Source organism: Aulonocara sp. 'chitande type north' Nkhata Bay, linkage group LG14 (genome assembly GCF_057382095.1).
Source record: "Aulonocara sp. 'chitande type north' Nkhata Bay isolate Kocher_YH1m ecotype deep benthic linkage group LG14, A_spYH_male_GT1.1, whole genome shotgun sequence".
NCBI lineage: Eukaryota > Metazoa > Chordata > Actinopteri > Cichliformes > Cichlidae > Aulonocara > Aulonocara sp. 'chitande type north' Nkhata Bay.
This window is the reverse complement of record NC_141357.1, coordinates 26029204-26053295: the sequence shown is the minus strand read 5'-3', so window position 1 is coordinate 26053295 and position 24092 is coordinate 26029204. Positions and strand designations below refer to the sequence as shown.

Genomic DNA, 24092 nt, shown 5'->3' with positions numbered 1-24092 from the left:
CATGTGTGCTTTACATTAAAATGACTTGTTAACCACTTATGCTATCAAGTCATCCATCCACTCGCTTCCACTTATCCTTTTCAGGGTCGCGGGGGGTGCTGGAGCCTATCCCAGCTGTCATAGGGCGAGAGGCAAGGTACACCCTGGACAGGGTGTACCTTACATTTACTCCTGCATTCACACCTAGTGGCTATTTAGATTTTCCAATTAACCTATCCCCACAAAGTGCATGTCTTTGGACTGTGGGAGGAAGCCGGTGCACCTGGGGAGAACCCACGGGGAGAACATGCAACTCCACACAGAAACACCCTGTCCTGATGGTAGAATTGAAGGATCATCTTGCTGTGAGGCAACAATGATAAACACAATGCCACCGTGCTCTGAATTATTTTGTAATTTTACACCCAAAATTAGAAGACAACTCCAGGCGGCCTGTAGGATACTTGGTTTATAAAGGTTTAACATAGAACAATATCATGTTTCTTTACTTTATAATTTTTCCCATAACCCATTTCTTGGTATTTTTTTCTGGCTTAAGAAATATTATGTAACACTTGGGTGCAAAAATACAAATTAATAAGCCAAATGCTGAAGACAAAATTGCAAATATTTCCACAGCTACAGTGAACTTTCCAGGAGAGCTGATGTATGCTGGGATGAAGGTAATCCACACAGCACAGAATATCAGCAGGCTGAATGTGATCAATTTGGCTTCATTGAAATTATCAGGAAGTTTTCTTGCCATAAATGCCAGGATCAAACAAATGATTGCAAGGATCCCTATGTATCCCAACACTGCATAAAAAGCAAACTCAGAGCCTGTGTTACATTCCAGAACAATCATCCTATTGCTGTATGTGAACAACGTATGTGGGTAAGGTGGGCTTAAAGTCAGCCACAACACACATGTTATTAGTTGAATCAAAGTGCAGGAGCAAACAATGATTCTTTGTTGTGCGTGACCAAACTGTCCAGTAATTTTATTGCCAGGAAATGTGGCTTTGAAGGCTGTGACAACAACAATGGTTTTTCCCAAGACACAGGAAATGCAAAGGGCAAATGTCACACCAAAAGTGGTGTGGCGCAGCATGCATGTCCAGACTGTTGGCATACCAATGAAAGTGAGAGGACAGAGAAAACACAGAAAAAGAGAAAACAATAAGAAAGAGCTCAGCTCAAAGTTGCTGGCTTTTATCACAGGAGTTTCTCTGTAGTTAATAAAAACCACCATTGTCGCCAAGGAGAGAGAGGCCCCTAACAGGGATACAAGTGTTAGAGCTATTCCCATGGGCTCATGATATTTCAGGAACTCAATAGTTCTAGGAATGCAATCATCTTTTCTCTCATTGGACCAGTATTCCTTTGGACAAGGTGTGCAGTCTGCTGCACCTGTTGATGATAAACAGAAAGGGTGAATAATGAATTGAGAGACCGTGTTAGTCAAAGATTTAACTTCCTTGACAGAAAAAGCAGTGAAATTAATTAGAAATCAAGATGATGCCCTACCACATTAATATTTTAAATATTACTTATTTGTATACACTAAATATGTGATATTATACTGAGTATGCTCGATTTGATAAGACATATACACTTCATATATTGGTCTACTTGTCTACCTGTTGAGTTGGCTATAGTTCCATCAGCACAGGATACACAGTGAAAACAACAAATTGGTTTTCCATTAATCTGAGCTTTTCTGGTACCAGATGGGCAAATATTAGAACACAGTGATGTGGGGACCTGTGGCAAAAGAAATGTTTAAGTATTGTAGCAATGATAAATAAGTGTTGAAATGATCTTACTGCCACAATTCAAATAAAGTTGAGATACTAAAAGTGTACTGCATGGGAAAAAAAGAGACATCAGAATTACTGTTTTTCCTGTCCTCCACACGATCTTCTCCTCCTGGACATTGAGTTTGTAATTGCCGTTTGCAGCAGATGCAAAATGACCAAGTGTCACATGTTGCACTTTTCCATTTATCAACTGCCAGTTAATGATATCATAAGAAGCAGGAGGATCGCCATTCTCATCAAAAAACACCTCATCCCCAAACTGATTTGTGAAATTCACCCTTTGTAAGCTTTTACTGACCTAGAAAGGAAAGGATTATTTATCAGCTTTTTATGAGCTTCTTCTTCAGTCAGAAGAATTGTAATTTTCAATTGCACCATTTCTCACATCCTTGGGCTGAATTTCTGAAAGATTCAAACATCGCTTTATTGTTTGTGCTCCAACTGGTTGGCAAAATACCAGCTGATGCAGAGCATGTGCAATAGCATAAACTGCTTTATAGACATTATAGGTCACTCTGAGCTCTGTGACATTGAAGAAAACATGCTCGGAATTCATTAATGTTTCATTGCCTGTACATCTTTTGGTTGTGTCATCAGTACTTGTGCGTGCTCCTGGTAAAACGGGCATGCAACCCACGATAATCTCCCAGAAATCCTTCACGAAAGGTGCATGTGGATCTGTATAAGGACTAATACTTGTAAGAAAGTGTTTGAAATTTGGAATAGCCATCTTCTGCACAACAAATCCGAGGGCGCCACCAAAAGCTGTGTATATTTCAGGTGTGGATGGTCGAGATGCTGTTATCCAGGCCTCACTTGCGATCCACTGAATTCCTGTAATGTTCTGTTTCACAATTTCTTTCATCAAAGGATAAAAGTCACCTTCAGGTACAAAAGCCAAAATTACTTTGACAGTTGACTGTTTTATTATTTCCACAACTTTCAAAAATCTGTCTTTAGTGTATGTACGTAGAATTGTACCCACAAAAGCAATGCAAATCCCAAATTTTTCAACCTCCTCTTTAAAAGCAAGAATTCCATTACGTCCATAATCATTGTCTGACTGTATGGCTCCAATCCACTGCCATCCAAAATGTTTGACCAGTGCGGCCAAAGCTTTTGCCTGGAAATAGTCGCTGGGGATTGTTCTAAAAAATGTAGGATATTTAGTTCTGTCACTCAGACAAGCACACGTTGAGAAGTAGCTGATCTATAAAAGAGAAAAGAACACTGAAACAGTGTGCATGCAACAATACATCATACAATGCCAAAATATCACATATATCACATGGCATAAAACATACAGTTTTATCTCTTTTACTATTTGCACGCAGCATCATAAAACATATAATTGTATCTTATTGTCTAGTTATCTCTTACTATTGGCATATGAAATGGTCCAAGAATTCCAGCCACAGCTATTGACTGAGATGACCCAGATTCTGCTATGAGAGCAGATATAGCTGGAGGGCAATGAGAAGATACATCTACCTCCTCTACTCCACTAGCCAGTGTTAGTGCAGCACGTAAAGCATTTGTTGGAGATGCACAAGAGTTAAGGATCCTATAGCCAAGAGATATGTTTGGAAGCAGAGCAGGATCGTTGTTGATTTCTTCAATGGCAAATATCATTGCCTGTGTCCATCGAAAAACTCTCAGGTCAAACCTAAAGACATTTCAGTGATTGATACAAGTCATAAAGTAACCAAGCTTTTGCTTTACATGTATGTACACTACAATCTCAAGAATTAAAACACAAATAAACATACATGCATGACAAATGAACAAAAATGTTTGTGTTAAATCATACCCTTCACACTGCACTTTAGGCAGCTCCTTATCAAATGTAGAAGTGCTGAGTATTTCTTTGATCAAAATTGGGAAGATTCCTCCGATCATTATGTCACCTTCCTTAAAAAAACTTGGCACATCAAACCTGCCAAACGGTTCACAGCCAGTGTTCATGGTGAGGATACAGAGGAATAAGATGATACCTGTTTTCATGTTTGTGCTCTATTATCATATATGCATGAGAGCACAGTTCTTATAACGACAGTATTAGATATAGTCAGACATTCTCTCATTTCCCAAAGGGCACAGTGATTTCAGATTGGTAAGCTTGAAACAACAAGGAAAATAATTGCTCTACTCATTATATATTTTCAAATGTCAGTAATCTATTTTGTCTGTTGTCAGTAAAAATTCACATTTCTTCTATACAGACTTCCACATATAACCTGTAGATGACCAAGAGTTTGATGTCAAGAGTTTTGTGTTTAGGACTACAGTATACATTTGAGGTTGGTGAGAATAATATATGTTGTGTCTCCTCAAGAAAGTGACAGTCATTTCTTCCACAACAGTTTATTGTGGAAGCTATTGATGTGAAATGCCTGCAAAGCACAGCACTGGCTTTTCAGTAATTAAGATATTAATTGCTGCATAACACTGCATGCATGATTAAACTAATTATGCATATTCATTACTTTAAAAACAGGCCTGCTAAAATTATTATATAGTATCCTGAATTTTTTTAACAAGATGATCATGTTGATGACTGTAGCCACGCATGTCATTCCATTGCAAGAATGTCTGCATTTGTTTATATTCTTGACTGTGTGATACAACACTTTTCATTTCTACACTCTTGTTGTTTGTGTTGGGTGCTGAAAAAACTTTGAAAAAACTCATTTCTAATTTTAATTTTTACAGTACGACACATGGCTGTGTTGTGCGGCCTTACTTGTTCGTTAGATCTACCCTTCTTTAGAAAATTTTGACCACTTTTAGAGACATTTCTCATCACGATACATTAATAGGGATGGGAATTGATTAGAATTTAATGATTCTGATTACATTATTGATATAATTTGTCGGCTGGATTCCTTACCAATTCTCTTATTGATTCTCATTGGCTTTGCTTTGAGACTCAATTAAAAGGGTTTTTAATGACATCCTTCTGGCATGTGATTCTGGTAACCATGTTGTTCTTGTCTTGCTTGACCTAACTGCTGCCTTTGACACCGTAGACCACAATATTCTAATTTCTCGATTACATGATGTAGTGGGTATTGGTGGCACTGCACTTAATTGGTTTAGGTCTTATTTGTCAGATAGAACTTTCTCTGTCAGCCTTCTCGGTTACGAATCGTCTTCTGCTCCTCTGTCATGCGGCGTCCCACAGGGTTCAATTTTAGGACCACTGCTCTTTTCACTGTATCTACTGCCTCTGGGTTCTATCCTTAGAAGGCATGGGATCTCATTTCATTGTTATGCCAATGACTGCCAAATTTATTTGCCACTAAAACACAAGGATGGCATCTCCATAAAACCTCTCTTGACATGTCTAGATGACATTAAAGCTTGGTTGGCTTTAAACTTTTTAAATTTTAATGAAAAGAAAACAGACGTGTTGGTGTCTGGACCCAGTGGTCCCTGTGAGTCCTCCTCTGTTGTTTTAGGATCCCTGGAATTCTATTTTAAATCTGTTGTTACTGACCTTGGTTTTAAGTTGGACAGTGATTTTAAATTGGTGAAGTCCAGAGCAGTGGTGAAGTCCAGTTTTTATCATTTAAGGCGACTGGCAAGAGTAAAATCTTTTCTTTTGAGGCAGCACCTTGAAACACTGATCCATGCTTTTATTTCTTCCCGCCTGGACTACTGTAACTCACTTTATGTGGGGGTCAGTCAGTCATTGCTCTCACGTCTGCAGCTGGTTCAAAATGCAGCTGCACGACTCCTAACAGGAACTCGAAAAAGAGAGCATATAACCCACGTGCTAGCCTCTCTGCACTGGCTGCCTGTGTCTTTTAGAGTCAATTTTAAAATTCTTATGTTTGTTTTTAAATGCCTTCACAGTCTTGCCCCGCCTTACCTCTCTGAGCTTCTTCATCCCCACATACCCTGTCGGTCTCTCAGGTCAGCTGACCAGCTGCTCCTGGAGGTACCGAGATCCAGGAGGAAGCTCAGAGGGGACAGGGCCTTCTCTATTGTGGCTCCAAAATTATGGAATAATTTGCCCATGCATGTTAGAGAGGCCCCTTCACTGTCCACTTTTAAATCACGTCTTAAAACCCACTTTTATTCCTTGGCTTTTAACCTCAGTGAGAGTTAGTTTTCTCTTTTAATTGAAGTAGTTATTTAATTAATGATTTCACTCTTCTTTTATTTGTTTTTTATTTATATCTCATGTAATTTTATTTTACAGTTCCAATGTACAGCATTTTGTGTCAGCTGTGGTTGTTTTAAAGTGCTTTATAAATAAAGTTGATGATGATGATGATGATTGTTGTTAATAATAAATTAATTAAAGCAACAAAACAACCTGAAGAGCCGGTTGGGAGCCGAAAGAGCCGGCTCTTTTTAGTGAGCCGAGCTGAAAGAGCCGGTTCTCTAAAAAGAGCCGGAAATCCCATCACTACAGTGGATGCATATGTTTGAGTGTAACCCCCATTTGGAACATGCTTTGTCCTGTATAGTGTTTATAGAGAGTTTTGTATTATATACGTTGTAAGTTGGGGCCTTTAGTCTTTTTGCAGGTCCCATCAAGAAGATGGCTAATGAAGAAGAATCTAATATGATGGCATGGCCATGTCAGTGCTCTGTCATTCTCCTTTTCAGACTCTCATTCGTGCAACCCACCCCCTTCCCATCTCCACCTCAACTGAGTCATTCAGAGCTCCATCAAGTCTACATCTTTACCATCACCAGTGTTCAAACTCCAGAAGATCATGCCCTATATCCTATTGCTGCTAGGATTCTGTTCTGTTAAACCCCAAGATGTGTCAAAGCTGCAGATTCTAAATGAGTGCTTAGAATCCATCAAAGGTTGGATGGCTGACAACTTCCTCCAACTTAATGAAGAAAAGACTGAAGTCCTTGTATGTGGTCCTGACAGACATGTACCTATGATAATGAATGCTCTTGGTCCTCTTTCAACATTTGTGAAATCATCTATCGGGAACCTAGGGGTAATTTGTGACTCTGCTCTTACTTTGGATGTTCACTCAAATCTCTGGTTTGGTCTTGCTTCTATCATTTAAGAAACATTTCTAAATTAAGTCCTATTGTATGGACATTGTTATTGCATATTCATTCATTTCAGTTTGTACTAGTTTGGACTACTGTAACTCATTGTTCACTTGTCTAAGCAAGGGCTCCCTGGAGCGTCTGCAAAGTGTCCAAAATGCTGCAGAAAGGCTTCTGACCAAAACATCTAAGTACTCTCATGTGACACTGTTGCTACTACAGCTCCATTGGCTCCCCGTTGAATTCAGAGTGCATTTTAAGATTCTGGTTCTGAGCTTTAAAGCTCTTCATGGACAATCACCAGCCTACATTACTAAACTTTTACAGCCCTATGTCCCTAGGAGGTCCCTGAGATCATGTGATCAGTGCCTACTTGTTATTCAGCATACAAGGCTGAGAACCAAGGGAGATAGAGCTATTGCCACTGTAGCCCCCAGACTGTGGAACTCTCTTCGTCTGAGTTTAAGATCTGTGGACTCATTTAAAAACAACTAAAAACGCATCTTTTTAGAATTGCATTTTGTTAACTTTTGTCTATTTCTGTTTTATACTCTGTCATCCCGTTGTGGAGCACTTTGTGATCGTTTTATCTAGAAAGGTGCTTTAAAAATAACATTTTACTTTACTTACTTTAATTTACTTCTACCACGATGGGTCATCTGAGTCTAATCACCCAATTCAATTAATTTCAATAAACTTCAATTCAGTTCAATTTTATTTACTGTATTTTCCGCACTATAAGGCGCACTTAAAATCCTTTAATTTTTTTCAAAAATTGACAGTGCGCCTTATAATCCGGTGCGCCTTATGTATGAATTCTGGTTGTGCTTACTGATCTCGAACTGATTTTTTGTGGTACATGGCGCTCAAAAATATGTCAAAAAATGTTTTAGTACGACTTTGGTAAGCTACGAACCACACCGCTTGATGGATTGTCGGAGCATTACGTCTACCGTAGTCAAGAGCCTCGCGGAGTAATCTGGGTCCAAAACTCCATCCACTTCAGGCCCAAAGTCAAACGTACACTGCAGTATCACTGAGAGTTAAAAACTCTAAATTCTTTCATCTTTGATAAAATGATGAACGTTGCTGCTTTGCCAGGTGTAACAATTGAGTTTAACATCCAGGCATCAATGAAAACAGAATTTATTAAATTTCAGTTAGAAGTTAGCTCGCTAGCTTCAACCTAAACATGATATACTATGTTCTGACTGAGAGATTAGAAGGTACAGCTCTGCTATCACTTCCAACATAAATGAAGACAGAAAACTAAACAGCAATGACATTTGTAGGGTTACTGAAGTTGGACTAGCTGGTATATAATGATGTGCTATGTGATCGCTTGCGACACAGCTATGTTAGCATAACATAAACACAGTGAAGCTGGAGGATGAATGCTAGCTTTTTTTCCACTCGATAAAAGTTAATGTGAGTGTTCCAGATGGTGAGGGACAAATGCAATCGCATGGCAGGATGCTGTAAACGGACCAAACTTCAGTCACGAGAACAACTGTGATAATCCATCCACAATATGAGGTTAGTCATTAATATACTGCAAAAACATGGGAATACAGCAGCTGCGAGAGAATTCAAATCAATGGTACAGAAGTGGAGGAAGCAATAAGAATGAGTCAAGTAAAATTTGATTGAGCTGACTGTTTTGTTTTGCTTAATGCGCCTTATAATCCGTGCACGTTATGTATGAAAACAGACCCGTTCATCGACAGTGCACCTTATGGTCCGAAAAATACGTTTTACAGTACCAAATCATAACAACACCTCAAGGTAGACCCTACAATAATACATGTTCAGTTCTTCCAAATGATCTCTGCCTGTTAAAATAGTTAGATCTGCCTGTAATTGCACTGAACCTCAAACAAATTCTATGAATCTAATTGAATAAAGCTTTTTCCTATTCTTTCTGTCATTCTGAATTTAGCTGTAGGTCCTCCATTAATAGTAGCTCTATAGGCAGCTGGAAAATTTTTAAATGGGCATTTTCTAAGTAAAAATGAGAACAGCCACTGGAAGAGTAAAACAGAAAAGTCATTAAAGTTCCTTCTGCCAGCCATCATTATTTAAACTGTGTAAACATCCAACTGAAGCTCCCTAAATGTTGTGTGAAAATAAAATGTAAATAGATTGACACTGTATACAGGTATGCAAATAATTACTCACATCCATTTCTTTCTGCAGCATATTTAATGTTTTGCAGTGTACTGTAATTTTGTACATAAAGTATTTACAATATTAAGTGGCTCAATATCTATTATTGAAATATACATATATTTCAAAGGCAGCATGATGGCATGGTGGTTAGCACTGTTTGACACCAATGTCTGGCTGGGACCTTTCTGTGTGGAGTTCGCATGTTCTCCCCGTGTTTACATGGGTTCTGTCCACGTACTTTGGCTTCTGCCCACAGTCCAAAGACCACATGCAGCCACGTGCCTATGTGTTAGCCTTCCAAAAGACTGGCAGTCTGTCCAGGGTGTACCCCTCCTCTTGCCCCATTGGCATAATTTTGTGCTGAACATTGGGGAGGTCAAGATCTCTGTCTGAATAAATAAATAAATAAATCTGGGTAAATTCCCAGATGATTCAACATGCAACTATTTTGCTGGTGATACCTGAAATGAGTAAAGAAAATCAACAGCCTATTTATGCAAAACGATACATAACTTTATTGGGGGGGGGGTTACATTGGTTGGGTCCGATTATTGGGGGGGGGTCGTAACCCCCTAACCCACCTGGAAATTATCCCCCTGGCTTGCCCTATGATGGCTGGGATAAGCTCCAGCGCCCATACAACTTGCATTTAGAAACATAAAACTGGTGTTTTAAAATTGAGGAATTATATATTTTTTTACTTAATACTTTTTCCTATAACATGTTTCTTGGTATTTTTTTCTGGCTTAAGAATTATTATGTAACACTTGGGTGCAAAAGTACAAATTAATAAGCCAAAAGCTGAAGACAAAATTGCAAATATTTCTACAGCTACAGTGAACTTTCCAGGAGAGCTGATGTATGCTGGGATGAAGGTAATCCACACAGCACAGAATATCAGCAGGCTGAATGTGATCAATTTGGCTTCATTGAAATTATCAGGAAGTTTTCTTGCCATAAATGCCAGGATCAAACAAATGATTGCAAGGATCCCTATGTATCCCAACACTGCATAAAAAGCAAACTCAGAGCCTGTGTTACATTCCAGAGCAATCATTCTATTGCTGTATGTAAACAACTTATGTGGGTAAGGTGGGCTTAAAGTCAGCCACAACACACATATTACTATTTGAATCAAAGTGCAGGAGCAAACAATAATTCTTTGTTGTGCGTGACCAAACTTTCCAGTAATTTTATTGCCAGGAAATGTGGCTTTGAAGGCTGTGACAACAACAATGGTTTTTCCCAAGACACAGGAAATGCAAAGAGCAAATGTCACACCAAAAGCGGTGTGACGCAGCATGCATGTCCAGACTGTTGGTTGACCAAGAAAAGTGAGAGGACAGAGAAAACACAGAAAAAGAGAAAACAATAAGAAAGAGCTCAGCTCAAAGTTGCTGGCTTTTATCACAGGAGTTTCTCTGTAGTTGATAAAAACCACCATTGTCGCCAAGGAGAGAGAGGCCCCTAACAGGGATACAAGTGTTAGAGCTATTCCCATAGGCTCATGATATTTCAGGAACTCAATTGTTCTAGGAATGCAATCATCTTTTCTCTCATTGGACCAGTATTCCTTTGGACAAGGTGTGCAGTCTGCTGCACCTGTTGAGAATAAACAGAAAGGCTGTGTTGTGTATCTAGATGTGCATATATTTTTTTAAACCTGAAACATAAACAAACACTGAGTACATCACACTATGTCTTTTGTTTCCTTCTTTTTGGCAGGATGAGTGGGACTGGGGGGCGGTATAGTATACCTGTTGAGTTGGCTATAGTTCCCTCAGCACAGGGAACACAGTCAAAACAACATATAGGTTTTCCCTTAATTTGAGCTTTCCTGGTTCCTGCTGGACAACCATTAGAACACACCGATGTGGGGACCTGTGGCAAAAGACATGTCACATTAACATTCAGGAGAACATACAGTTGTCAAATTCAATACTGCAATGGAAAATTACAGTATAATTACCATTTTTCCTGTCCTCCACACTACTTTCTCCTCTTCAATGCTGAGCTTGTAATCACCATTTGCAGCAGATGTAAAATTACCAAGTGTCACATGTTGCACTTTTCCATTTGTCAACTGCCAGTTAATAATTTCATAAGAAGCAGGAGGATCGCCATTCTCATCAAAAAACACCTTATCTCCAAACTGATTTATGAAATTCACTTTTTGCAAGCTATTACTGACCTGAAAAAACAGAGTGATTATTCATTAGATTTTTATAAGTTTATAAATGACTAATTATTATTATTATTATTATTAATTATTATTATAATTTATCTAATAATTCAGAAAAATTTCAGTTGATTATTTCTCACCTCCTTGGGCTGAATTTCTGAAAGATTCAAACATGGATTTACTGTTTTTGCTCCAACTGGTTGGCAAAATACCAGCTGATGCAGAGCATGTGCAATAGCATAAACTGCTTTATAGACATTATAGGTCACTCTGAGCTCTGTGACATTGAAGAAATCATGCTCGGAATTCATTAATGTTTCATTGCCTGTACATCTTTTGGTTGTGTCCTCAGTATCTGCATGTACCCCTGGCAAAACAGGTGTGCAGCCCACCATTATCTGCCAGAACTCCTTCACAAAAGGTGCATGTGGATCTTTATAAGGACTATTACTTGTAAGAAAGTGTTTAAGTTTAGGAATAGCCATCTTCTGCATTACAAATCCCAGGGCGCCACCAAAAGCTGTGTATATTTCAGGTGTGGAGGGCTGAGGTGCTGTTATCCAAGCCTCACTACCAAGCCACTGGATCCCTGTAATGTTTTGTTTTACTACTTCCTTCATCAAAGGAGAAAAGTCACCCTCAGGAGCAAAAGCTAGAATTACTTTGACAGTTGACTGTTTAATCATTTCTACAGCGTCTAGAATTTTATCCCTTGTATATGTACGTAGAACTGACCCAACAAAAGCAATGCAAACCCCAAGCTTTTCAACCTCCTGCTTAAAAGCAAGAATTGCATTACGTCCATAATCATTATCTGACTGTATGGCTCCAATCCACTGCCATCCAAAATGTTTGACCAGTGCAGCCAATGCCTTTGCCTGGAAGTAGTCGCTGGGGATTGTTCTAAAAAATGTAGGATATTTAGTTCTGTCACTCAGACAAGCACACGTTGAGAAGTAACTTATCTGTAGTGGAAGAAAAAAGCAACACCAACAAAATGTGATGAAAATATTCTAAGAAATTGCCTAATAAAGCATAACAAAGCCTTAACATCGCTTAATAAACAACTTTATCTCTTACTATTGGCACTTGAAATGGTCCAAGAGTTCCAGCGACAGCTAAGGACTGAGATGATCCTGCCTCTGCTATGACTGAAGATATTGTTGGAGAACAAGCAGTAGCTTTTATCCCCTGTGGTCTGCTAGCTAGTGTTAGTGCAGCACGTAAAGTGTTAGTAGGAGATGAGCATGAGTTAAGGATCCTATAACCAAGAGATATATTTGGAAGGAAAGCAGGATCATTGTTTATTTCTGCAACAGCAAACATCATCGCCTGTGTCCATCGAAAAGCTCGTAGGTCAAACCTAAAATGTGTCATTACAAAAAATCACAATTATAGAATTGCTGCTGAACAATTCTATGTAACATAACATTAAAGATGCAAGCGTAAAGAAGCATGTATGGAGAAGTCTAATGTATCAAGACTTACACTGCACAATTCACTCCAGGAGGCTCACTCTCAAAAGTATAAGTGCTGCTGACCTCTTTGTTAAAAACTGGAAAAATCCCACCGATCATTATGTCACCCTGCTCAAACAAACTTGGCATGTTAAATTTGCCAAGCAGCTCACAGCCAGAAACTATGCTCAAGTACTGTATGGAAAGAAAAACAAAAACAGTTCTCTGCATGTTTACACTGCACTTCTAAAATCAAATGAGGCTAGAGCTTTTATAATGAGCTGGACAAAGGCAAATATCCCAAGGCAGCAATCTGAGCACAACAAGAAAAGGTGACTGCTCAAAAGAAGGTTCACATATCCAGTGCTGCATGTAACGTAACAGACATGTCCACATGTAATCAATTCCCTACAGATAAAGCAGTTTATTCAACACACTGATAATTCAAAGAGTGTCAAATGCAAATAATGTACTGAATAGTAACTAAGTATCTATTCAATTTTATTCAGTTTCATTTATACAGTGCTAAATCACAACAACAGTCACCTCATGGCACTTTGTATTATAAGGTAGACCCTACAATAATAATTGTAGGGTCTATTGTAGGGATATCTGCAATGTCTTAAACTGAAGCAATTTCCCCACGGGGATTAATAAAGTATACATTATATTACCTGAACATCTCAGATCATCATTTTACATGAAACTGGGATTATCTGAGGTTAAAGTTATTAATAACTGTTTCAATTTTGCAGGTTGTGCTTAACAAAGGATAGACTATGTCTTCACCAATGTTCCCTCTAAGCTGTGCCAGCAGTGCGCAATTGCGCACTGCTGGCATGGTCTCTGCTCACAGAAAATCTGTGTTGCGCACAGAAAAAAATCTAACCTGAATTGAAATTAAAATTAATACTTTAACAATTCTGTTTTGCAGTGTTAGTCAGTGAGTGACTGGCTGCTCCCGTATGGGATTAGAACGATGCCCCCCAATCCCATAGTCCAGCCAATAATGCGATTCACATTCGTATATACGCAGCTAATCAACGTCGTTGACAGGCTATGACAGCGCCCTTACGTGCCGACACCAGTGTTTTAGCTAGCAAACTGTCGTGGCTGATGTGGAGTGAAGCCACGTTAATGACAACGTGTACAACCATTGGAGATGTGAGCAGGACAGACGGAACAATTGACGGAAAAAGTGTGGACTTTGTACCAGTTTTTAAATTGTGTTGATAGGCCACGTAAAACCAGAGTTGTGATAAAAATATATGCAATGTTTGGTTTTCTTCCTGAATACTATCATTGTTTATATTTACTGCGGGAAGAAATGGTAAAAACGGCGTTTTATAAGGAAAACGCTCAAAAGCACTCTCTGCCTGTGAGCAAAGACAAAACTAAAAACCCCACCCATTCCTATTCGTCGAAAAAAGTACCATGTCGACCAATCAAAAAATGATATGGCAACATGGCATTTAGTTGTTTAGGAAGGGGGGAAGTTTTAGGAGTGACGGCGGTGTTTTGAGATGTGAGAGATTTTCGACGTTTAGCGTAAATCTTGTGTAGTTAGTGTGTAGTGTAGTCAATAGTTTTGCTGTGTGTGTCAGAACAATGAGGCCATTGCTGAATGTTACAGGTTTTACAGGAGTGATACATCTCCTGTTGTCAGGCCTGCAGGTATCAGGCTGTTGTTCTCCTTTATCTCATAGTGGACAGAAATTATTTTTTGGAGTGGCACAAATAATTTATGTGGCATCAAATTTAATGCAGAACAGCTGATTGTTCTGTAAATAGTTTGAAATGTTTATTTAAAAAAACGCCTTGGCTGCATTTTTAGGTAAACAGCTGCAAAAAACTTTGTTGTTTGCATAACTCAGTTACTCTTTTAAAGAAGTAACCATATAATTAATTGCCCAGCACTGGTCATTATATACTGTATTTTGCAGACAGAGAGTTACAGGACTCTCTCCCAGACCACAGACTCATACTCACAATACAAGTCAGAGCTTTATTAAAAAAGAAAGAAAGAAAGAAAGAAAGAAAGAAAGAAAGAAAGAAAGAAAGAAAGAAAGAAAGAAAGAAAGAAAGAGAAAGAAAGAAAGAAAGAAAGAAATTTGTGTTTTCAAAATTGGAGTTCAAGTTGTTTTTACTTCCAATAGTGTTAACACACAGGTCATGAACAAGATTTTCTTTTTTAATTTTCATTGTAAGTGGGATAAAGCAGTTAATTAAAAGTAGTCTAACATAAATGTAAATGCTGTAATTTGATTATCTTAATAAACCATGGATGGAGTCGATGCTGGCGTGACCACAGTGCTCTCGTCTAATGTTGCTCACAGTGGTCCAAGGGACCGCTTAGGGAGTTTGTGTGTTCGCTCCGACACATGAAAAATTAGACGGAACATTGGTCTTTACTAAAACAAAGTAAAGTTTTTAGGAATTTAACTATTTTTATTGCTTTGAAAATATAGCCAAATTATTTATATAGCCAAATCTCAACAACAATTCTACTAAATACATACAAAAAGCATGTCACGCCTTCAATATGAAATGCAATTCAAAATCTCACTAAGCAGTGCTAGCTCTATTTGCCTGAAAATGTGAAGGGAGCAGTTAAAATCCCAACCTGATTTAGATGTAGCTAATTTTAGTAACATAGTATAAGACGTCTGTGCTGAGTATGGCCTAGAGTCCCGAGGTCAGAATGGGAGACAATCCCAAGGGTGGTTGAGAATGACCGAACTAAGTTCGTGTGGGACTTCCAGATACAGACAGATAAGATGGTGGTGACTAACCAACCGGATGTTGTAGTGGTAGACAAGCAGAAGAAGACGGCCGTAGTGCTAGACATAGCGATACCGAACAACATCCGAGATCTCTGTCCAGAAGAGTTCAGTCCTAGGAACAGCTAAGATACTGTGCAGGACCCTCAAGCTCCCAGGCCTCTGGCAGAGGACCTGAGCTTAAAGGAGAGACTGCCCACAGGGGCGAGAGTGGAATATGTATAATATATATATTATGATACTTCATAACTTCGTAAAGTAATATATATAATATAATTAATTACTTTTCAAGTAACACTAGTACGCCCCAGAACTGCACAAGGGGGTAATTCTGCCCTGCAATAATGGCATTTTTAAGTAAGATTTGACAAAACAAGTAGAATTTTTAGGCAGTTTATTTGTTTTTAAAGATGATTTAGATATTTTCTTTGCAGGCTGTAAAGTTAAAATACAGAAGAATGTGCCAATAAACAAAGGGTAACAAATAGCTAAAGAAAACAAACCGCTAAACCATCTAAATTATTACATTCTCACTGAAAAAGAACATAATGAAAAAAAAGAAAGAACATTGGAAAAAGCTTCTCTGGTAAATGGTAAATGGCCTGTATTTGTATAGTGCTTTAGTTATTCCCTAAGGACCCCAAAGCGCTTTACACTATATTCAGTCATTCACCCATTCACACACACATTCACACACTCTGTGTGAAAATGTATCAAAGAAGGTTTGAAACATATTACAAATGAAGCTTGTGTCAAATATATGTAGTAGTTAAGTTCGAATTTTATATTCCTTTACTCAACAGCCTCCCGGATAAACAGAAAAGAGGAAAAAAAACCTTTAATCTATGTTTTCAGTTTATTCAGCATCTCACAGCTAAAAAAATTAAAACAGACTACACAGATACAGTGAAATTATTTCTATGATTCATACACCAGGACCAAATAAATTACAAATTACATCGTTCTTAGTGGTATTTTTCCCATCAAATGCTTTTTAGAATTTTGTTCTGGCCTAAATATGATTATATAACATTTTGGAACAAAAATGCACACCAACAAACCAAAACTTGATGCCAGAATGGCAAATATTTCCACAGCTACAGTGAATTTCCCTGGAGAGCTGACATATGCAGGGATAAATGTGATCCATACTGCACAGAATATCAGCATACTGAAAGTGATCAGTTTGGCCTCATTAAAGCTATCTGGCAGTTTTCTAGCAAGAAAAGCAAGTATAAAACACAAGATAGCAAGAAGTCCAATATAACCCAGGACAGCCCAGAATCCAACAGCTGAACCCAGAGCACACTCTAAGATGATCTTTTCTTTATAGTAGTCAATGTTCATGTTTGGGAATGGGGGGTTTATTGTTAGCCAAAGTATACATATCATAACCTGAATCAGAGTAAATATCAGAACAGTGAGCCTCTGTTGTACAGGCCCAAACCACTTCATGACATTACTGCTTGGAAGTGTAGCTCTGAAGGCCATTAAAACCACTATTGTTTTCCCCAGAACGCAAGAGATACAGAGAACGAAGGTAATGCCAAATGCTGTGTGTCGTAGCATGCAGGACCACTCGGAGGGACGCCCGATGAACGTCAGAGAACACAGGAAACACAGTTTCAGTGAGAATAACAGCAGGAAGCTCAGCTCAGAGTTGTTTGCTCTTACAACAGGAGTCTCTTTATGAGTCAAAAATATTGCTGATATCATTAGTGCTAAAAACACACCAATACAACTAAATGCAGTTAAAAGTGCCCCCATGATCTCTTTGTAGGAAAGGTATTCAGTAGGTTTTGGAAGACACTTGTCTCTGTTTTCATTTGGCCAAAATTCAGGTGGACAGAGCAAACAGTCAGGAGAATCTGTGACAGATGTAAATGACAGAAAATATAAGTATAGTATATCCAAGATATATAATCAATTGAAACATTCGGTGGTTCAAATATTTAAATGTTTTTGATATATATTCATTCAGGACACTAGAACTGATTTTAAATAGGTATCCTTACTCACTTGTCTGATTACTAATTGTTCCCTCGGGGCATTTAAAGCAGTCAAAGCAGCAAACAGGCTTATTCTTGTTTATAGCCTTTCAAGTCCCTGGCAGACATGGTTCTCTGCAGACAGACCTGGGAACCTGATTCGGCAAAATTCAACATGTTAAAACTCAATACTGAAACACAAAATATGTTTTCTTAATAACATTAAAATGTTTCTAAAACTGCTGTGAAGAAAAGATTATTTTTAAATCTATGAAATGTCCATAGTGTTGAGGGAAATTACCTCACTACTGTTTCCTCCCCAAACTATGATGACATCTTCTTTTAGTCTGAATCTTTCCTCCTTTGGAAAAGAGGCATCATATTGACCAATAATACTAATTTCAGCAGAGCCGTCCTCTTTCATCTGCCAGTTTATTAAGTCATAGAGGGCAACTGATTGCCCATATTCATCAAATAAAACCCTGACCCCATTCTTAGTTGTGAAGTTCACATACTTAATGTGTTCGAGCACCTACAGAAAGACAATTAGCACATTTTGTCATATATAAAATCATTAAATAGTCCGAATTTAACAGAAAACAAACAGAAAACAACAATAAATTTAATGATTAGAGACAAAGATCAAATAATTTCGATATATTAGGACTTACCAACTTAGGTTGAACCTCATTTTTGTTCACACAAAGCTTCCCTGTTGTAGGATTTGAGCCATTCTGACATTGCAGTAGAGTGTGTAGGGCATATGCTACTGAATACACCGCTTTATATACATTATTCTCTTCCCTGAAATATGCCACATCTGTGTAATCATTTGAGACTGTTCGCAGGTCCTCTGCACCAGTACACATAGTAGAAGTGTTTGATGGAGAGTAGCTGCAGTCAAAGAATTCCTCCCAGAAAGCTTTAATTAATGCACTCTGTGGCTCATCAGAAGGCTTCAAACCAAGTAAGAATTCTCCAAGACCTGGTATGGATGCCTGAGGGAGCGCAAAGCCCATTGCCCCATGTAAAATGTGCTTTCTGTCAGCAGAAGCCAGGTCTGGTTGCATTATCCATGACTCTGTGCCAATCCACTGCTTTCCAGTTATTTTATAAGTTTCAATTTCTGACAGGAATGATTTGGCATAAGACAAGGACATAAACAAGAGGACCACATTTGATGAGGACTCCAGTAGTGTGTCTAGAATAATACTGAAAAGTTTTTTGCTTGTTTGTGAGTAGGGCAGACTGTATTCAATACATATGCCTTCTTTCTTTGCTTCCTTAACAAAGTCAGCTGTACCATCCTCTGAGTACATGCCTATTGAATAAATAACTCCCACCCAGCGCCAGTCAAAATATTTCATAAGCTGTGCTAGACCACTGATTTGGTAGCGGTCACTTGGCACTGTTCTGAAGAAGGTGGGGTAAAGTCTTCTGTCACTTAAGCAAGCACAGGTTGAAAGGTGACTCACCTTCAAAAAAAAAAAAGCAAACACAACAATCCTTTTTATGTTTTAAAGATAGACAAACTCAATAAACAGTATTCAAAAGTTATCCCTCCCAGTCATTTCTGCTCACCTGTGGAACTGATAGTGAACTTAATATGAAGTTTATGTCTCCACTTACTCCTGATGAAGAATGGCCAACTAGAGCCTGGACCTGATCACTGCAGCTTTTTGAATTCTCTCCACTTATAGCCTCTACAGCTGCCCGTATTAGGTTTTCACTCCCGCAGCCATTATACACCCTATAACTCAGACTCACTCCAGGAAGCAGTATAGCATCTCTATTGATCTCCTCCACAGTAAAAATCATTGTCCTGGCAAATTTCAGTTCCCTGTCATTCCGTCTGTAAAGAAAGTGTCAACTGTTGATGCTATACACATAAAAAAAATATTTCACATTATCATAATGCACTATATCAGAAAGACATGAAGTATTCTACTAGCATAACATACAGCTGTTATTTATTTATTTTAATCATATTCACTTACTTTGTGCAGTATGTGTATGGAAGTGCTTGGTAGTTATTATCTATAAGTGTCCTTGTACTAGACATAGAGAAAAGTCCTCCTATAATTAAATCACCTTCTTTAGAAAACTCCATGAATCCTGTCTGTCCAATCAGTCTGCATGTATGGTTGTCAGACTTTATCCTTGCCAGCAGAGTGAATAAAATCAAAGTGATCATACTCATCATGAGCTGCCCTCTCCTTCACTGAAGTAGTTGTGTGCTCGGAGCTGACCTTTATAGTTTTTCTTCAATCATCAGAGAAATGTCTCCATCGATTGTGAGCACTTTCCCCATTCTCAAAAGATTATTTTGTTATTTTGCATCACTGAAACTACTTCTATCTCTACTTCTGCTATTTGACTTGTAAAAGACAAGCAATTAAAATGTTCTTTGAGAATCTAAACAATACTTCATGGTATATTGGTTTAATATTAACTCTATATTATGTGTGATATTCTGAAGTACATTTGATTATGTAATCTAATCAGTATTTCATTTTTAACTGGCCAGATATTCTATCTGTTTATTATTGTTTCTGGCATCAAATTGTGCTTTTTTCTTATCTGATGATGGTGCTTTGTTTATATACAAACAACAATATTTGTATTCATGTGAAAAAAAATGGAATTGTGTTTAAAAAAACATAAAAGCAATACTTCTTGGACCAATATTAATGGGACGTGCTCTACGCACTCTTCTGAGTAATGTTTCTTTCCACAAGGAGCAAACAGGCAAAAAAAAAGAACAGGAAAATGGCGTACAAGAGGACACAGATGGATGCTTTTATTATACATCTTTGATCTGCATTAATACAAATGTTCATTTTGTTTTCACATTTCATATGACAGCTGTAGTGGAGAGAGATGGATGCTTGAAAATGACCTTCATATTAACCTATTGATCTTGACAATTAAGAGATACTTTGTTGGAATCCTAGAATTCTGGTGGCAGGTGACCAGTTGCACATGAAAAAGGACACTCAAGAAACTGACTTTTGTTAGGATGGATTGTCGCAAACTTGAAAGGGAAACTAACACACAGCACAAAGTAGCTAATAGTTCTATCTGCCTTAACACACCCCAGGATCTCAGTGCTGATCCATCAGTTCCCTCAATAAGTAGGTCTTTTGACATGTGTTTCATGTTATTATTGAGGAGAAAAATACTAAAGGTCAGCCAGATGAGCAACACAGCAACAAGTTGGGCATTTAATCGATAGCGTGTTGAAAAAAACAATTTCATGACAGGATGAGCTGCCTTGAAGATAATTAATACATGAAAAGTTCTCCCCACTACACAGGTCAAGCATGCAAGTATTATATACCACTGAGATGGCTGGTAGATGTTGACTGATGCAGAAAAGTTGCAGTTATGATGCAGGCTGTCTCTGTTTGATGACATTTCTATTCTTGTCATGTGCATTGCAAACAGCAACAGAGCTGCCTGAAAAATTTTGCCCACCCATTTACTGGAATCTGTTGGCTGCACAATTTTGCCCATGTAAACAGTAACTCTGACGCCATCTGTATGAAAAGAAAGTTACGCTTTTTTATACAACTGTTCAGGCACGGTATTAAAGAACTTGTGTATTTATTTGTTTATTACCTGCTGGTGTTAGAAACACTTCTTTTGGGTAGTGTGTTGAATAGACCTTGGATGACATCTGCTGATGAAATAAAAAAAATAATCTGTTATTGGATCGTCATCATAGACAAAACAAATGGAGATGGACAAAACGAAAATCTCAAAACACACAATTTGACATATTAATTGCACACATATCTTATTGCAGCTAATCTTGACATAAGCTCTTCAGTTTTTCAAAGGATTCTTGGCTCATTTTGTTGTCAGCAACATTAAAATATTAACACACTGTGGAATTTGGGGTCTTTATATACAGGAACGAGAATGAGTTTGCCCTTAAAGTACACATTACAGATGCATATACAATCCATTTTTTTTCTGGTGGTACACCAGGACAAGAGTAATAATGTGGGTTCAATGTGCCAGAGATCTCAGAAGAACAGATGGGCTGGTATTTCTGTAATTTAAATGTATCCTTTAATGATTAGAATATATCTGGATGAAGGCTAATTACAGATAATACATAGGATTACAATTTGTATTGAATTGGCATGAGCAAAAATGTTTCAGTGCTCTAAATTCACATCTCATTTTTTATACAGTAGGATTCATTTTATTTTTCTATCATAAATCCGGCAGTTACCTGTGTCATGTGGGGAACACAGTTGGTCTTGGACAGCAAATATACCAAGAACTGTAGAATTCTACATTTATGTACATGCTTGCTTCCCTTATCTTCATTCACAGTGTACTTATATTCTTGAAGCAGGTGTACACACCCATTGGAGACCATGCAGTTCAAAGGCAGATCCACAAAAACTGTATAGTCTGTTTTGATCCTCTCTTGTGTGAAAATATTATTAGAGCCAACAGTAATTTCAGAAGTCCTAAAAAAATGAGAAAAGAATTATAAACATTTTTAAATAGCATTTTAGAAGTCTTCATGAATTCATTACACTTATTTACAGTCAAATTGCTTGAATTTCCATTTATTCATTATTTGTAGGCACATAAAAATGACTTAATTTCATTTAAATAAGATGGAAGGATAAAATTATGGTAAACCATTTTTAAATATGAAATGCAAAACTAAAAAAAGTATCATAACACAGCACTGAGCCTGTTACTTTGCCTATAATTACAGTAATATACTAATGACTTGAAATTGTAACATATTTGAAATCAAAACATATTATCATTTATGGTATTTAGACTCCCAAATTTCTGGGAAAACCACACCGGCTAACCATGTACACACAGATCACCAGTCAGGTTGTAATTTACTCACCTGTAACATGTCTGTATTAGTTTTGTGCTGTCATTGTCATGAATGGCAACATTTTTACACAATGCTGCAAAGGCCTTTGTTTCTTCATAATGCTCATGCAGGTCCAGGTTGCGCCATGTCTCACATGACAACACCCAAATGAACAGTGTTAGGAAAACAAATGTGACTGTTGTCATCTCAGAGCCTTGCCTTTGGCATGCATGCTTCTTAGAGGGACGTGTTTTATAGCTTCTTCTCTGTAGCAAAAAAAAAGTGTAGCCAAAACAATGGGCCACTCTCATTGGTACATGGAATAACTGTTGTTGCTGTTGTAATCTTTTTTTTTTTAAATTAGGAATATCAGCTATAACACATGTGTCCGGTTTCCTAAAAATGTTTACTAAAAAATGTCTTCGACTGTTTACTGAGACCAACACAATAAGGGCCTGTAAGTTTTTACAGCTGTTCCTGTAAATCAGCTCTTATATCCATCCACTTTCTTCATTGCTCACTCAGTTTGGAGTGACAGGAATTTTGGATCTATCACAGCTGTAATAGGGTGAAAGGCAGAGGACACCCTCAGTTGTTTGCCAGTCTATGGCAGGGCTAACACAAAGAGACAGACAGCTATTCACACTCACATCTATGTCAAATACAGGAGTCTTTAGACAATTTGAGGAAGTTGGAACACCCAGAAAGAAACCTCACAAGCCCAGGAAAACTATGCAAACTCCACACAGAAAGACATCAGCCAGTCAGTATACTGAAACCCAGGACCTTCACCACTGGACAACAACAACAACAACAACAATAATAATAATAATAATAATAATGATGATAATAATAATAATGATGATGATGATAACCAAAATAATAATAACAATTTTATTAATATATATAATTTGTTTGTTAATAGAGTAGAATATGTTGAAGTTCTTTTATTAGGAATGTGTTCTAGGAAACACAGTTGCTAAAATCATTATTAAATATGCTTACAGATTAGTCATTAATGATTATTAGCTTATATAAAATATTGTCTATAAATTAATAATGACAAAAAATAGGTTTGATTTTTAGCAAGAGTATCAATTACTCCTTAAGAGTTTTGTCTTGAAGGCCATTAAATCAATTATTGTTTTCAATAAAGAATATAAATGTGATTCGAATTTTTGTGTATGGCACCATGCAGGAAGCTCAGCAGAGGTCTTGGTCACTACTTGATCAGGCCTATTAATGATGTTAAATAGATCGACGGGAGCTCTGCACAAAAAAAAGTAGTTTCTGCCTTCAAGAATGCAAGTCTCTATATTTATTAGTATTTTCTCACAATTAGCTAGTAATCAGTCTGACAGTTGAAAATCCCCACCAAGCCAACCTATTTTTAGAAAGAGACAAAATTTACTGATAAATTAATATGCTAATAAGGAAAAAGACAAAGCATATTATAGATATAGCAAAGGCCAAAATTTAATTTGGAATGTTCTTAATGTTTGTTGTGCACAAAGAATGTTGTCATAAAAGCAATCATGTATTACCTTCAACAGTCCCTGGAATGGAGGGCAACCATGGCTGTAAAGTAAATGGTAAAATGGTAAATGGCCTGTATTTGTATAGCGCTTTACTAGTCCCTAAGGACCCCAAAGCGCTTTACACGTTCAGTCATTCACCCATTCACACACTGGTGATGGCAAGCTACACAGCCACCCTGGCGCACTGACAGAGGCAAGGTTGCCGGACACTGGCGCCACCGGGCCCTCTGACCACCACCAGTAGGCAACGGGTGAAGTGTCTTGCCCAAGGACACAACGACCGAGACTGTCCA

The 24092-nt window shown here is 37.8% G+C and overlaps 3 protein-coding genes and 1 pseudogene across 3 annotated transcripts; all 4 read right to left on the bottom strand.

Annotated features, from left to right (window-relative positions):
• Positions 1 to 484: 484 nt before the first annotated feature.
• On the bottom strand, positions 485 to 3698 carry LOC147314714 (extracellular calcium-sensing receptor-like). Its single transcript, XM_086260405.1, has 6 exons — positions 3610 to 3698; positions 3180 to 3465; positions 2437 to 3009; positions 1975 to 2097; positions 1620 to 1743; positions 485 to 1383 (listed from the first exon to the last, which is right to left on the bottom strand). Exons 1-6 carry the CDS (start codon positions 3696 to 3698, stop codon positions 485 to 487), a joined length of 2094 nt encoding a protein of 697 aa, XP_086116531.1.
• Positions 3699 to 9693: 5995 nt separating this feature from the next.
• Positions 9694 to 12755, bottom strand: LOC147314713 (extracellular calcium-sensing receptor-like). Its single transcript, XM_086260214.1, has 6 exons — positions 12667 to 12755; positions 12259 to 12541; positions 11571 to 12143; positions 11065 to 11187; positions 10754 to 10877; positions 9694 to 10592 (listed from the first exon to the last, which is right to left on the bottom strand). Exons 1-6 carry the CDS (start codon positions 12753 to 12755, stop codon positions 9694 to 9696), a joined length of 2091 nt encoding a protein of 696 aa, XP_086116340.1.
• Positions 12756 to 16369: 3614 nt separating this feature from the next.
• LOC147314712 (extracellular calcium-sensing receptor pseudogene) lies at positions 16370 to 17197 on the bottom strand (annotated as a pseudogene).
• A 3107-nt stretch (positions 17198 to 20304) lies between these two features.
• Positions 20305 to 21728, bottom strand: LOC147314711 (uncharacterized). Its single transcript, XM_086260631.1, has 3 exons — positions 21647 to 21728; positions 21025 to 21085; positions 20305 to 20942 (listed from the first exon to the last, which is right to left on the bottom strand). The coding sequence occupies exons 1-3, from the start codon at positions 21653 to 21655 to the stop codon at positions 20305 to 20307; spliced, it is 708 nt and encodes a 235-aa protein (XP_086116757.1). The 5' UTR covers positions 21656 to 21728.
• Positions 21729 to 24092: the final 2364 nt, after the last annotated feature.

Coding starts and splice junctions, on each gene's coding strand:
- LOC147314713 (XM_086260214.1), bottom strand. CDS start 12,755: ATGATCGGTGGGATTTTTCCAGTTTTTAACAAAGAGGTCAGCAGCACT. Junction 12,542..12,666: donor CCTGGAGTGAATTGTGCAGT/GTAAGTCTTGAT, acceptor GACACATTTTAG/GTTTGACCTACGAGCTTTTC. Junction 10,593..10,753: donor AACTATAGCCAACTCAACAG/GTATACTATACC, acceptor CAACAGGTGCAG/CAGACTGCACACCTTGTCCA.
- LOC147314714 (XM_086260405.1), bottom strand. CDS start 3,698: ATGATCGGAGGAATCTTCCCAATTTTGATCAAAGAAATACTCAGCACT. Junction 3,466..3,609: donor CCTAAAGTGCAGTGTGAAGG/GTATGATTTAAC, acceptor AAATGTCTTTAG/GTTTGACCTGAGAGTTTTTC. Junction 2,098..2,436: donor AGGATTTCTGGGAGATTATC/GTGGGTTGCATG, acceptor TTTCCTTTCTAG/GTCAGTAAAAGCTTACAAAG.
- LOC147314711 (XM_086260631.1), bottom strand. Junction 20,943..21,024: donor AGTGTTTCTAACACCAGCAG/GTAATAAACAAA, acceptor CTTTTCATACAG/ATGGCGTCAGAGTTACTGTT.